Here is a 14,382-nt window from a genome sequence, read left to right as displayed (position 1 = left end):
TAAAAGCGTCAAGAAAGTTCTGATGAACAGTGTGGTTGAATGATTTCTTATAATACTTAATTCTAACTACCACTCCAACTCCGCCTGTAGCTCCTCCGGGAGCCACTGCCGGTCCCAAGCCCGGATAAATGAGGAGTGTTGTGCAAGGGGTTAGCAACCACATTTTGTAGAACACCAACCCGTCAAAAAAGGCTAACCAGGAAAAGTAATTCAAACCATTCAAACTCTGCCCTGGGAGTTCAAGGAACAATAATGACGCCTCATGATGAAAGTCAAGATTATTCGGAAGTCACAAGACCGATGCACGTTCTAACAACCAGAGTAACAATTTTTATAGGTACATGGAATGTCCGGACAATGTGGGAGACCGGAAGAGTCTTCCAAATCGCTGCAGAAGTGAGGAAATGCAACCTGGAAGCGCATGGGGTCAGTGAAGCACATTGGACGCAAGTTGGACAACAACGACTACCTTCAGGGGAGCTTCTGTTTTACTCGGGCCATGAGGAATAAAATTCCCCACATACACAAGGAGTTGATGCTGTTCAAACAAGCACCGACTGCACTTATAGGATGGGAATCTCATGAGCCTAGGATTGTCGAAGCCTCCTTCAGAACAAAGAAAGAGGACATTACAATGAAATTCGTTCAATGCCGTGGGTTTACCAACAACTACAGTGAAGACATTAAAGATCAATTCTACTACAGGCTACAGTCAATCGTCGAGGAGTACTCAACAAGCGACCTGACAATTCTGATGAAAGATTTAAATGTCAAGGCTGGAAGAGAAAACTCCGAAAATGAAGACGTCATGGGACGACATGGACTGAGAGAAAGTAACGAAAATGGTGAGACATTCGTAAACCTATGTGCCTTCAATAAACTGGTCATAGACGGCAAATTATTCTCACATAAAGGCGATCATAAAACTACATGGACTTCACTGGACCGAATGGATTATCAACAAAAAGTTCAGGAGGACGATGGAGGATGTGAGAACAAGGAGAGGAGCTGATATAGCATCAGATCATCATTTGCTGGTCGCCAAGATGAAATGAAAACTTGAGAAGCACTAGATAACGGGGCAGACAACATCACAAAATTTTAATATGGCATTTCTTCGGGATACTGATAAACTCATTAAATTCAAGATAACCCTCAACAATACGTTCCATGCCTTTCTTGATCTACTCAATGGAGAGGGAACTACTATGAAGAGCAAGTGGAAAGAGATCAAAAGAGGCGATCATTTCAACATGTCAGGAGGTGCTGGGCCACAAGAAGCACCACCACAAGGAATGGATCATTGTTGGTGCACTGAATAAGATTGAAGAAAGGAGGAACAAGAAGGCAGCAGTCAATACCAGCCGGACAAGAGCAGAAAAAGCCAAGGCACAAGCCAAATACACAGAAGTAAACAAGCAAAAGAAGAGGAGCATCAGAACCGACAAACGTAAATACGTGGAAGATTTAGCAACGACAGCGGAAAAGGCTGCAATAGAGGGAAACATGAGACAATTGTATGATACAACAAAGATACTTGCTGGAAATTACCGTAAACTAGAAATACCAGTGAAAAGCAAGGAAGGCAAGGTTATTAGCAACATTGAAGAACAACGAAACAGGTGGGTAGAACATTTCAAAGAACTCTTGAATCGACCAACTCCACTGAACTCACCCAACATCGAAGCAGCACCCACGGACCTCCCAATTGATGTTGGCCCACCAACAATTGAAGAGATCAGCATGGCCATTAGATAAATCAAGAGCGGCAAAGCAGCGGGACCAGACAACATCTCGACGGAGGCACTTAAAGCAAGTGTAGCGGGAACTGCAAAGATACTTCACATCCTCTTCATTAAGATTTGGGACGAAGAACAAGTATCAATAGACTGGAAAAAAGGACTTCTGATCAAGATACCAAAGAAAAGCGATCTCAGCAAGTGCGATAACTAAAGGATCATTACTCTTCTCTCAAATCTAGCAAAAGTCTTCAACCGAGTATTGTTAAACAGGATGAAGGATTCCGTGGACGCCCAACTTCGAGACCAACATGCTGGATTCCGTAAGGATAGGTCGTGTGCAGACCAAATCGCAACTCCACGGATCATTGTGGAACGATCAATTGAATGGAATCCATAACTCTATTGTCATCCAACAACAATATCAGAATTTTCAATACAAATGTTAAGACACTTGGTATTGTTTGTTTGAATCCTTCCATCGATTTTGTTAAGACTGCAACTGGTCAGTCTCTAATTGGCATATATGCATACTATGCGTATTGCCTCGATATACCTTAATTCACAAGCATGGATAGCAGAGATGGATAGTGGCAAGCAGTGGAATCAAGGACAAAGCGCGTTTCATCCTATTTGGGACTCGTCAGCAAAGAAAGTTCACTCTGGGACTTGAACCCAGTACCCTCGCTTCAAACGCCATCGCGTTGTCCACTCGGCCACTGAGTCCTGATAGCGAACATCAACTCTGAGATGCAGGTACACCCAGCTGACGAGTCCCAAATAGGACGAAACGCGCTTCCTGGATTCCACTGCTAGTCACTATCCATCTCTGTTAAAAATGTTAAGACAGTTATACTATATGTGGCGGATACCTAGAGAACTACGAAAGCCATCATCCAGAAGATACAGGTGTTTATTAACAGTTGTCTACGCAAAATACTTCGGATCCGATGACCAGACACTATCAGCAACAAGTTACTGTGATAGAGGACAAACCAGATTCCAGTGGAGGAAGAAACCAGGAAGAAGCGCTGGAAGTAGATAAGACACGGATAAAAGAAATCATCCAAATGCGTCACAAAACAAGCCCTCATATGGAATCCTGAAGGTCAACGGAGAAGAGGAAGACCAAAGTACATATTACTCCCAGAAATAGAGACAGACATGAGAAGAATGAACAAGAACTGGATAGAACTAGAAAGGAAGGCTCAGTACAGATTGGGGAATGCTGGTCAACGGCCTATGATTTATTGGGAGTAACAGGCGTAAGTAAGTAAGTAACTAACACTCCACTCTGGTCATTGCGACAACATAAGTGACTGAAGTGTACACAGTGCTACACTGCATGACATAAGTAGGCAAATAATTGAGCAGGTTTTAGCACAGATCAACAACGATCGACGGTATCACCAGGTCGGCTTTTGTGATGGGAGGTTTTTATATCAAATTGGTTTCCGAGTTTGTTTCAATATTGCTGTATTTTTTATAACTCTTAATAACAAAGTAGTTATATATTATGTGGAAACGTTATAAACTGACATTTATGTCAACCTAAACGTACTGCCCAGTCAAAGAATTAACAGTTTAGTGATTTTTAAAATATTGGTCAAGTTTTGGGATAGTTTCCAGTGAGAAACTAAAATAAGTTATCAAACGGCTGATAGCTCAGATGCTTTGGATGACAGCTTTATCTCAGTATGGTGCTCCGATAACGTTTAGACCCATAAACACGTATAATATTCGATGTCGTGGATTCGTTTCTCTGTTCCATGACTATTTTTAAACCATTGAGTCCTCATCAAATAGTTCACAGTTTTATCTTCAAACAGTTTTGAAATAGCTTCTGTTATGGTATGAATTCTCATGCTAACTTTTCGATCTTAAATTAATCAGGTTCATTCAGTGTAACACAGAATGTTGACACACATGTGACTAGTGGAAATTTACCGAACCCTAAACAAGTCAAGCATCAGGCTGAACGTTTTATACTTTAAATAACAGGTTGCTAATCTGTAACCAATTTATCAAGCTGTAAAGGCCAAGGATGGCTGGTGAAGATTGATCAGCTGGATGGGGTATTGCGCTGTACATATATTTAGTCTCACCAATACCATGTTTGTTTTATGAAATCACCAAAGTAAGTACAGTACATGGACACCACGTAAAAGTAGTTCACGCTAGATGTCAACCGCGAGACGTAATTCGAACATGAGTCGGTAAGCCCTACTATAGTAGTCAAGAACACAAGTTGGGAAAACCAAATATCGTTGAATATCAAATTACAGACTCTCATGATAAAATCTGAGAACCATAAAATAATTACTTCATTTGCAAAATATCCACCGACTGTATCAGACTTTATTGTTCCTTCCTATCCATACCAATCACTCTCTGTTCCCTTTCTCTTCTATTCGACCTTCATAATCTCCTTCTACCAGTGTTTCCACTTTCTATTATTGTTACATAATACTTATATCTGAAGACATAAGTAGCATCATCCCCGTCCAACACTGTTAGATCACAGTCATTCACATAGATCACATACACTATTAATCTACCTAATCCTAGGGAGTGACAAGCTAAAATGGAAGTGAAATCAAATGGTCCCTGATTGTTTAGTTATTCCCAGTTTACTTCAGTTCATGACAAAATATGCTGTTCTAACTCCCGGTTTTTTGAATATTCCGCGTTCTTTATTTGTTTTGAAATTAGCAGTATTATGTATCTAAGGAGTTGATACAACTTGTATTTTACCATATAATATAATTGGTTTACAATAATAAATAGAACTACACAGAATAAAGTTATGAATGAATAGTTCCACTTGATTTTAATACATTTTCAAAAAGTTTCACAGCATCTATTGCAGTACCCCAACTTAATGCAACACCCATTGAACCATGTCCATAATTATGTATAATTGGTAAAGGTTGACAAGTAATTTCAGGTTGATACCAATCAATCTTATAGTGATTATTTGATATTCGAAAATAAAGGAAGAAGGAAAAAAATACGTTATTAAACAAAAGTACCCTATGGGGTGAAATGAAGTGTTATGCTTTTAGAAATAATGAACTGTACCGGTTGATTGTATGGTCATGTAGAGCTGAAGGTCTTATGTGAGAATGAAGGTTCGTCATTGACATTGTGGATGGTTTGGTATTAATTTGGCAAGTTTTGCTGGCTGTTCATGTGAAAAGTTCGTTTGCTGGTTCACCAATTTCATTCATACTGGTGGTTGCTTTTCAGTGTTCTCAAGGGCTATTGTCATTGAAGCATTGTAAGGCATATCGCCATTGCTAACATTAATGAGTTTAACTGTCGTGTGAGCGGAATGGGTCAACTTTGACCTGTTCATGCTGTGCATAATTGATTTACGCGATCACTGATCGGAACAATTATACATGTGATGTGAATGCGCATGTGAATGGTGCGAACGATAAATCAGAGTGCTTGGTACCTGTGTGGTTGCGCCACAAGATTGAGCTGTACCATTCAGATTGTAGCGATGAAGCACATACAGTGTCTGGTTTTCCTGTGGGACAGGATTGAACTGTACTGTTTGGGTTGTCACGTGAAAGTATGGATGGTGTTTGATTCTCCTGAAAACAAGTGCAAAATTACTCTGACCCACATAACTGTGTGTGAACCGATTCACCGTATCATTTTACGATGCTCTTAGAAACTGTCTAATTTGTTCAATGAACTATAAAGACAGTATGTATTAACCATTTAAATCGTTTTCATCCATATAATCTCGGATCTTAGAACGGTTATTTGAGTTTAAATTCACGTAGTATTGTTTGTTTGAATCTTCTCATTGATGTTTAGGACTGCAACAAACAATACTAAGTGAATTGAAACTTCACCCCATTGCACAAGCAAGTGGTTATCAGGACTCAGTAGATGAGTGGATAACGCGATGGCGTTTGAAGCGAAAGGTACTGGGTTCAAGTCCCAGAGTGAACATCAACTCTGAGATGCAGGTACATCCGGCTGACGAGTCCCAAATAAGACGAAAGGCGCTTTGTCCTGGATTCCAATGCTAACCACTATCCATCTCTGCTTACCATGCTTGTGAATTAAGGCTATGTCGAGGCAATACGCATAGTATGCATATATGCCAATTAGAGACTGACCCGTTACAGTCCTAACACATCGATGGGAGGATTCAAACAAACAATACTAATTGACTTTAAAACTTACTTCTAATCTTATAGATGGTCTAAATGGTCGTAGTCCTGTCCATTCTTCAACTATTGATGATTGACCTAATCCTCCATACCATGTATTATCAATTCTTTGAAGAATATTTTTTGTAGATTCAGATGATACTATTGTATCATCATCTGTTGAAGGTCTGCTTAAAACTGATGGTAAATATTCACGAAATCCTCCAAGTATTACACTTTCCTTGCCTGTATAACAATATGTATCATCACGCTAATAAGAGAGAATAATTTAAATCAACTGTTTAAATATGATTAGTTATAACGGGTTAATGTAAATGTTTTAGACTTGATATGGACAAGAGATAGAAGGTTCAGTTTAATTGGGATTTATTAAAATGAACAAATTATTGTTTAATGAAAATACTGAAACATCAACAAAAACCCCTTCTGATCTATAATCATATGCTCACTAGTGACTGACTGTAAGGAATGTTTCCTTGAATTCTAATGGGAAGCAATGACCAGTGGAGTTCAACCAAGTCTGTTGTAGAGATATCAACTCACTGAAGACAATTGGTGAACGGTTGCTCAAAAATCGTGGATTGGTTGAAGTTAGATATTAACACCGTTGGATGCCAGTTGGCTCGGTGGTCTATCGGTTAAGTGCTCTGGCGCGAGACTGATAGGTCCTGGGATCGAATCTCGCGAGACGGGATCATGGATGTGCACTGCTGAGGAGACCCACATTGGGACGAAACGGTCGTCAGATAATTCCAGGTTTTCCATGGTGATCTAGCTTCAATTGACTCATGAATTCAATTATTTAGAATAAATCATTTAAAGAAATCAATGCAACCGCCGTCATCATATACATCTAAAATGTGCTGTAATCTTGTGTACAAATAGCTTATAAAACTTGAACAAACGAGAACTTACAATAGTTACACTATACATTGAGAATAAGCTTCTACATTAAAAAGAAAATCTATTGTTGTATATTAATTTATTAATTGTTCTGATGTTGTGGCATTTGCTACTGATGTCGACGGATATAAGTAGTATATATCATCAATCAAAAGTGAAATATCCGGCGGTAAAAGATTAAGAAGATCGACTAAAAGAGAACGAGAACAGAGAGTGACTGACATGGAAACGAAAGAACAATGAAGTTTGAGACGATTGATTGACACTTTGTAAATGGAGTAATTATTGTATGGTTCTTCTCAACAACTAGATGATTTGGACTTCACAGATGACCTAGCCTTCCAATCTCATACACACGAACAAATGCAGATGAAGACAACAAATGTAGCATCAGCCTCTGGATCAATAGGCCTCAACATATACAAAGGAAAAAGCAATATTCTCAAATACAACACGGAAAACACCAACCAAATCACACTTGATGGCGAAACTCTGGAAGAGATGGAAACATTCACATACCTGGGAAGCATCGTTGATAAACAAGGAGGATCGGATGCAGATGTAAAGGCGAGGATTGGCAAAGCAAGGGCAGCATTTCTACAATTGAAGAACATATGGAACTCAAAACAACTTCAAAGTGAGAATTTTCAATACGAACATCAAGACAGTCCTGCTGTGCGGAGATGAAACTTGGAGTACTATTACATCCATCGTCAAGAAGGTATAAGTATTTATAAACAGTTGTTTACGCAAAATACTCGACATTCACTGACCAGATACTATCAGCACTAGCGTTTTATGGGAGAGGACAAACCAGTTCCAGATGAAGAGGAAATTAGGAAAAATGTTGAAAGTGGACCGGACATACATTAAGGGAAACACCAAACTGCATCATGAGGCAATCCCTAACTTGGAATGGTGAATGGAAGCGGAAGAGAGGAAGGCCAAAGAACACATTACGCCGGGAAATAGAAGCAGATATGAAAAGGATAAATAACAAATGGAAAGGATTGCCCAGGACAGGGTTGGATGGATAATGCTGGTGTGTGGCCTATGCTCCTCGACGAGGGGTAACAGGCGTAAGTAAGTTAGTAAGTAAGTCTTCTCAACAATACTGACAATTTATATGTATATAGACGGAGAAGGGGGGAAGGATTCTGGAGATTGATTTAATTTTTTTAGATAGTATTCTTCAGAGATTGACCTAACTTGAAATACCACTCAGAAATATGAAACATTAGATAGCGATTCCATACAAGTTTACAATCTCATTATAGTGTAGACTCATGAACACATCAAAGATAAAACTTACTTACCTACTTACTTACGCCTGTCACTCCTCGTAGAAGAGCATAGACCTCCCACCACAAACATAGAACACAGAATATATATATAGTTACATTTACTTACCCCAAAATAAAATCCAAATTTCATCCATGGTGCTTGAACACGTACTAATTGACCTTTAACTGGTCTTAATTCTGGATCATTAAATAAATAACCTGATCCTAAACCAGTACAATTAACAATAACATTGATCTTTTGTTCTTTTGCCCAATTATATAATTCATTGGATGAAGTAAATCTAGTCATTCTTTCACTATAAATGGAATGATCATTTGGAATCAATTTTGTAAGTTTCTTTAATAAATAATTCATATAATAACGTGGTTCTATAATACATGTTGTATAATAATAAGCTGATTTAATATGTTCAGCAAATCCAATAGAATGAATCTATAAAGTTATGCAATAAAATAAGGACAAAAGTTTTCAGTATAGGGTTGTAGAGATTATGATTGTGTTTGATTGAGATCATGGATCAGTTAGTGTTCGACCATTATTAGAAGCTTGGAAGCACTGAACGTTGCTTTCATCTTATTGTTGGGACTTCTTAACAGTGCGCATCCATGATCCCGCTCACAGGATTCGAAACCAGGACCTTCATTTCTTAACATTATTGGATTCGGGCTCTCGCGAGACTGAAAGCCCTAGGTTCGAATCCCGCAGGCAGGATCGTGGATGCACACTGCCGAGGAGTCCTACAATAGAACAAAACGATTGTTGAATGCTTCTTAGTTTTCAATAGTGATCTAACATCGATCGGTTCAATTGGTGTTCGACCATTATTGGAATCTTGGAAGCACTGAACATTGGTTTCATCCTATTGTTGGGACTTCTCAACAGTGCGCATCCATGATCCCATCCAAAGGATTCGAAACCTAACATCGTTGAATTCCGGCTCAGTAGTCCCGAGGTTAAGCATTCTCGCACGAGACCGAAGGCCTTGGGTTCGAGTCCTGTGAGCGGGGTCGTGGATGAGCACTGCCAAGGAGTCCCACAATAGAACAAAACAGCCATTCAATGCTTCTAGGTGTTCAATAATGATCTAACATTGATCAGTTCATGATCTCAATGAATAAAAGTAAAGTTTTATTTACCTCTTCTTCATCTAAAAATATTGTTTTCCCACATAATTTACTTATAAATGGTATATCAAATTCATAATATTCTGATAATTGATAAGTTGGATGAAAATAGACACCAGCTTCAGATGAATCCCAACTACATGCTAATTTCCAATATTGTTCATGTCCAAGATGACACCAGTGAATAAATGAATCATCATCATTAGATCTTGGTAATAATTTTGGATCTGGTCTAAATATACCAGCTGCACCATAACTAGTTACCATGACATCTTTTTTATCAGCTTGAATAATCAGTTCTAGATTTGGATAATTTTCTTGAATTGCTAATGCGGTTGATAGACCAATGATACCAGAACCAATGATACCAACTTTCATTTGAATTTAATCAATGTTCTGATTTAATAGATTCATTCCATTTATAAGATCTATTTAAGACCCTTGGTGACTACATTTGTCGTGACCTTGACATTGGAAGTCTGATTGGTTGCCTAGGTGAAGAGGAATAAAATAACAGTTAGATTTAATAACCAGTTACATTTACTAGATAACATGAATACAAATAAATTGGCAAACAGTGTCAGTAAGATAAGGAAAAATGTATATACATCGATAGATAAACTTATTTCATAACAAACACATATAAGTCAACCAGTTCAACCGAGTCTGTTGTGAGATAGTAAGTCACTGAAGATAATGGTGGATGATTGCTCAAGTTCGTGGATTAGTTGAAGTTACACATTAACACCGTTGGATGCCAGTTTGTTGAGTGGTTCTAGAGGCTAAGCGCTCGCAATGTGAGACTGATAGATCCTGGATTGGAATCTCACGAGATAGGATCGTAGATGCGTACTGCTGAGGAGTCTCATAATAGGACGAAACGACCGTCCAATGTTTCGAGATTTTCTATGGTTGTCTAGCTTCAATTGACTCATGATTTTAACTATAAACTTACCAATTATACCAGAACCAATTATACCAACTTTCATTTGGATTTAATCAGTGTTCTAATTTAATGGATTCATTCGTTCCTTTTATAAGTTAAGAATTATTTAAGGCCTTAGTGATTACATTTATCAGTGACCTTGATATTGGAAATCTGATTGGTTGCCTAGGTGAAGAGGAATAAAGTGATAGTTAGAAATGTATTGATTTCATAATCAGTAACATTTACTAGAACTGAATACGAATACGGATAAATTGGCAAACAATGTCAGTAAGAATGAAAAATGTATATACATCGATAGATAAACTTATTTCATAACAAACACATATTAGTCAACCAGTTCAACCAGGTTTGATGTGAGATAGTAACACCATTGAATGGCAGTTGACTGAGTGCTTTAAGAGCCTAAACGCTCGCATATGAGACTGATAGATCCTGGATTGGAATCTCGCAAGACTGGATCGTGGATGCGTACTGCTGAGGAGTCCCATAATAGGACGAAACGGCCGTTCAGTGCTTCCAGGTTTTCCATGGTGACTCATGATTTCAACTATGAAAATACTAAATTCTCCACAAAACCCCTTCTGATCTATAATCATATGCTCACTAGTGACTGACTGTAAGGAATGTTTCCTTGAATTCTAATGGGAAGCAATGACCAGTGGAGTTCAACCAAGTCTGTTGTAGAGATATCAACTCACTGAAGACAATTGGTGAACGGTTGCTCAAAAATCGTGGATTGGTTGAAGTTAGATATTAACACCGTTGGATGCCAGTTGGCTCGGTGGTCTATCGGTTAAGTGCTCTGGCGCGAGACTGATAGTTCCTGGATTTGAATCTCGCGAGACGGGATCATGGATGTGCACTGCTAAGGAGTCCCGTGATAGGAAGAAACGGCTGTCCAGTACTTCCAGGTTTTCTATGGTTGTCTAGATTCAATTGACTCATGATTTCAACTATGAAAATACTGAAATCTCCACAAAACCCTTTCTGATCTATAAACACATATTAGTCAACCAGTTCAACCAAGTCTGCTGTGGGATAGTAAGTCGCTGAAGACAATGGTGGACGGTTGCTCAATTTTGTATATTGGTTGAAGTTAGTCATTAACACCGTTGGACGCCAGTTGGATGAGTGGTTCAAGAGGCTAAGCGCTTGCAGTGTGAGACTGATAAATCCTGGATTGGAATCTTGCGAGATGGGATCGTGGATGCGTACTGCTGAGGAGTTTCACAATAGGACGAAACGGTCGTCCAGTGGTTCCAGGTTTTCCATGGTGGTCTAGCTTCAATTGACCCATGATTCTAACTATATAAAATTACTAAAATCTCCACAAAAAACCCCTTCTCATATGTTAGTCATTGAATCATAAGAAAAACAGAAATGAAGCTAAATTGTACTACGCTCCTGAATTCGGTGTATCAGATAGTAATAACACGTCGATTACTACTAGACAATATGATGTTAAGTAAAGATGGATAGTGGCTCGTAGTGGAATCCAGGACATGCGTTTCGTCCCATTTGGGACACGTCATCTGGAGATACCTGCATCTCACAATTGATGTTCACTCCAGCAATCGAACCCAGTACCGTGAATTAAGGCAAAATCGAGACAGTTTCGCACAGGATACACATATACCAATAAGTGACTGATCAATTGCCGTCCTAAATATCACTGGGAAGATTTAGGTAAAACAATACCAAATGAGTTAGGATGTTAAGGTGGTAGAATACAAACAGTATCCATTTCATTTTAATATATTCTTTTAGAATGATGATTTAAACAACAACTAATCTCCTGTAGGACTGAGATGTATTTACAAGATTATAGGTACATCTTACTGACGAGTGACAAGTAGCATGAAACCTAACTCCAGGATTTCCTATTGACTAGTTCCAATCACCATTTCGTATAAATATTCAACTAATCAAAGTGTCTATCAGTTAAATGCTCTGGTTCGAGACTAGTAGGTCCTGGGTTTGAATCTCGCTCACGAGGCGGAATCGTGGATGCGTACTGTCACTGAGGAGTCCCATAATAGGACGAAACGGCTATCCAGTACTTTCAGATATTCCATGTTGGTCTAGCTTCAATTGACTCATGATTTAAACTATGAAAAATAATCAAATTGTAACCTATCCATTAATTAGAATATGTATTTACTAGATAAACTGTATACTAACTATAAATACAATACAATGAATATATAGATCTAATGTTTATCATAAGTTTCTATGTATCATTCATAAATTCATACATACATAAATTTTATAAACAATTTTATGGATCAAAAACTTTTGACCTCAAACGGATCAGATCAGACGAGACTAAACCAGTAAAATGAACTAATATGGCATGATAATACAATAAAGGGGGGGAGGGTAATGATTATTTTGGTTAAAGGAGATGGAAGAGCGGAAGGGGGACGGTGGGTTGTAAAGAATCAAATCCATAATACAGTAAATTAGTGATTATTGTTGATTATTATGTTTTTAATCTTACGATTAATAATTAGTTGTCTAGTGAAAAACTTTCATTAAGACAGTAACAAGGTTGGTAGATCGAAGAAAAGTTAATTATTTATTTAAACATATAAATGTTGGTATAAAGGGGGTACCAAATACATATGCGCTATACAAGTCACTTAATTTGTATATCGGTTATGATACTTCCTGAGTACCCAAGTTGAAGCAAGTGGTTTTCTTAGTGGGGTCACACTTGGAGCCTTTGATCTAAATGTCTAATCCACAAGACAGTAGAGCAACGTAAGGAGATGCAGTCACATGGTAATCAGTGACCAACGATTGGTTCATACACCTTTTTTCACTCAAGGTACTGGAGCCCATATGCATCATTGGTTTGAAATGAGGGTTTCCAAACTGTGCTAGGTGGATCCTCCATCTCCACCAACTTGGTTAAAACGCCGGACATTTGTTTTTCGACCTCTCAATTTCGTGAGCAACAGTAACGCTGTGAGAAGTCAGTGAGTAGGACTTTTCTGTCAGTAGTTGTATACGAGTGACTATGTGAGAGGATTTCGAGAGGTATAGCTGACTCTTCTCACTCTCGACTATATCAAGGCATTTGGGGGTCAATCGAGTAGTGGTGTAATATAATAATCAGATATCTTCAGAGTGATCATAAAATGTAAGGAATGTAGTTAGAATGAAGTTAGACATTAACACCGTTGGATGCCGGCCGACTCGGTGGTCTAGAGGTTAAGGGTTCTGGAGCGAGACTGGTAGGTCCTGGGTTCGAATCTCGTGAGGCGGGATCGTGGATGCACACTGCTGAGGAGTCTCATAATAGGACGAAACGGCTGTCAAGCAGTGCTTCCAGGTTTTCCTTGGTGGTCTAGCTTCAATTGACTCATGATTTCAACTATGAAAATACTAAATTCTCCACAAAACCCCCTCTGATCTATGATCATAAAATAACGTTCATTCATTCTTTTTCTTTATATCTAGTTGTAAACGTCCATATATACTCTAAGAATAGAAAAGCCTGAATAGTGTATACTATTTGTTAGTGAGATATAGATTAGATAAAGCGTGTTCTGTGTAGGATTGTTTTGAAGCTCGGTGATTAACTATATTTCAAACAATTAGTACTATCGGATACTTGGAGAAGACTCTTGAATCTTCTTATGTAAAAATTTTAAATATACTTACGTTTTCCTCGAGATAAGATGGTGGTTGGAGGTGGTCAACAGGAAACCCTAGACCAGGGTTTCGTGCTACTTGGCACTCGTCAGCAAGGTGTACCTGTAATCTTGAGGGAACTGGTGCCCCCTAACGGATTCGATCCCGCGTCACTCAGCTTCATAGTCAGAGACGTTACCACTGAGCTATTCGGGCCACCTAGTCAAGCAACCTAGACTAGTCGCCACATTGCAACTTGATCGATAGCATTCGATCAGCACTAACAAGGACGTGACACGCATGACATTGATCACCATCCGGTGATCAATCAATTGTGATTACGTTTTCCTCATTATGATTCATACTTCCATCTAATCTTGTTATTTGAAATATAATTATATTACTGTTCAACAGTGTTCTGATATGGGGACTTTTCGAGCGAAGTAGTATCCAAGACTACTAAACAATAAGTTTGCATGGATTATAATAAGAGAGATCATAACATTATCTATTAATAAGTAGTATATATC

The 14,382-nt window shown here is 38.5% G+C and overlaps 1 protein-coding gene and 1 non-coding gene across 2 annotated transcripts; both read right to left on the bottom strand.

Annotated features, from left to right (window-relative positions):
• Window positions 1–4,543: 4,543 nt before the first annotated feature.
• On the bottom strand, window positions 4,544–9,642 carry Smp_170430 (putative d-amino acid oxidase; the record flags this gene model as incomplete). Its single annotated transcript, XM_018795288.1, has 4 exons — window positions 4,544–4,702; window positions 5,946–6,088; window positions 8,164–8,535; window positions 9,318–9,642. The coding sequence occupies 4 exons, from the start codon at window positions 9,640–9,642 to the stop codon at window positions 4,544–4,546; spliced, it is 999 nt and encodes a 332-aa protein (XP_018649615.1).
• A 4,354-nt stretch (window positions 9,643–13,996) lies between these two features.
• On the bottom strand, window positions 13,997–14,067 carry Smp_tRNA_01134_Pseudo_ATG.1.1. The gene has a single exon. It is a non-coding gene (tRNA).
• Window positions 14,068–14,382: the final 315 nt, after the last annotated feature.

The sequence above is a fragment of the Schistosoma mansoni genome, chromosome 2 (assembly GCF_000237925.1).
Source record: "Schistosoma mansoni strain Puerto Rico chromosome 2, complete genome".
In the NCBI taxonomy this organism is placed as follows: Eukaryota; Metazoa; Platyhelminthes; class Trematoda; order Strigeidida; family Schistosomatidae; genus Schistosoma; species Schistosoma mansoni.
This window is presented reverse-complemented; position numbering and strand designations above follow the sequence as displayed.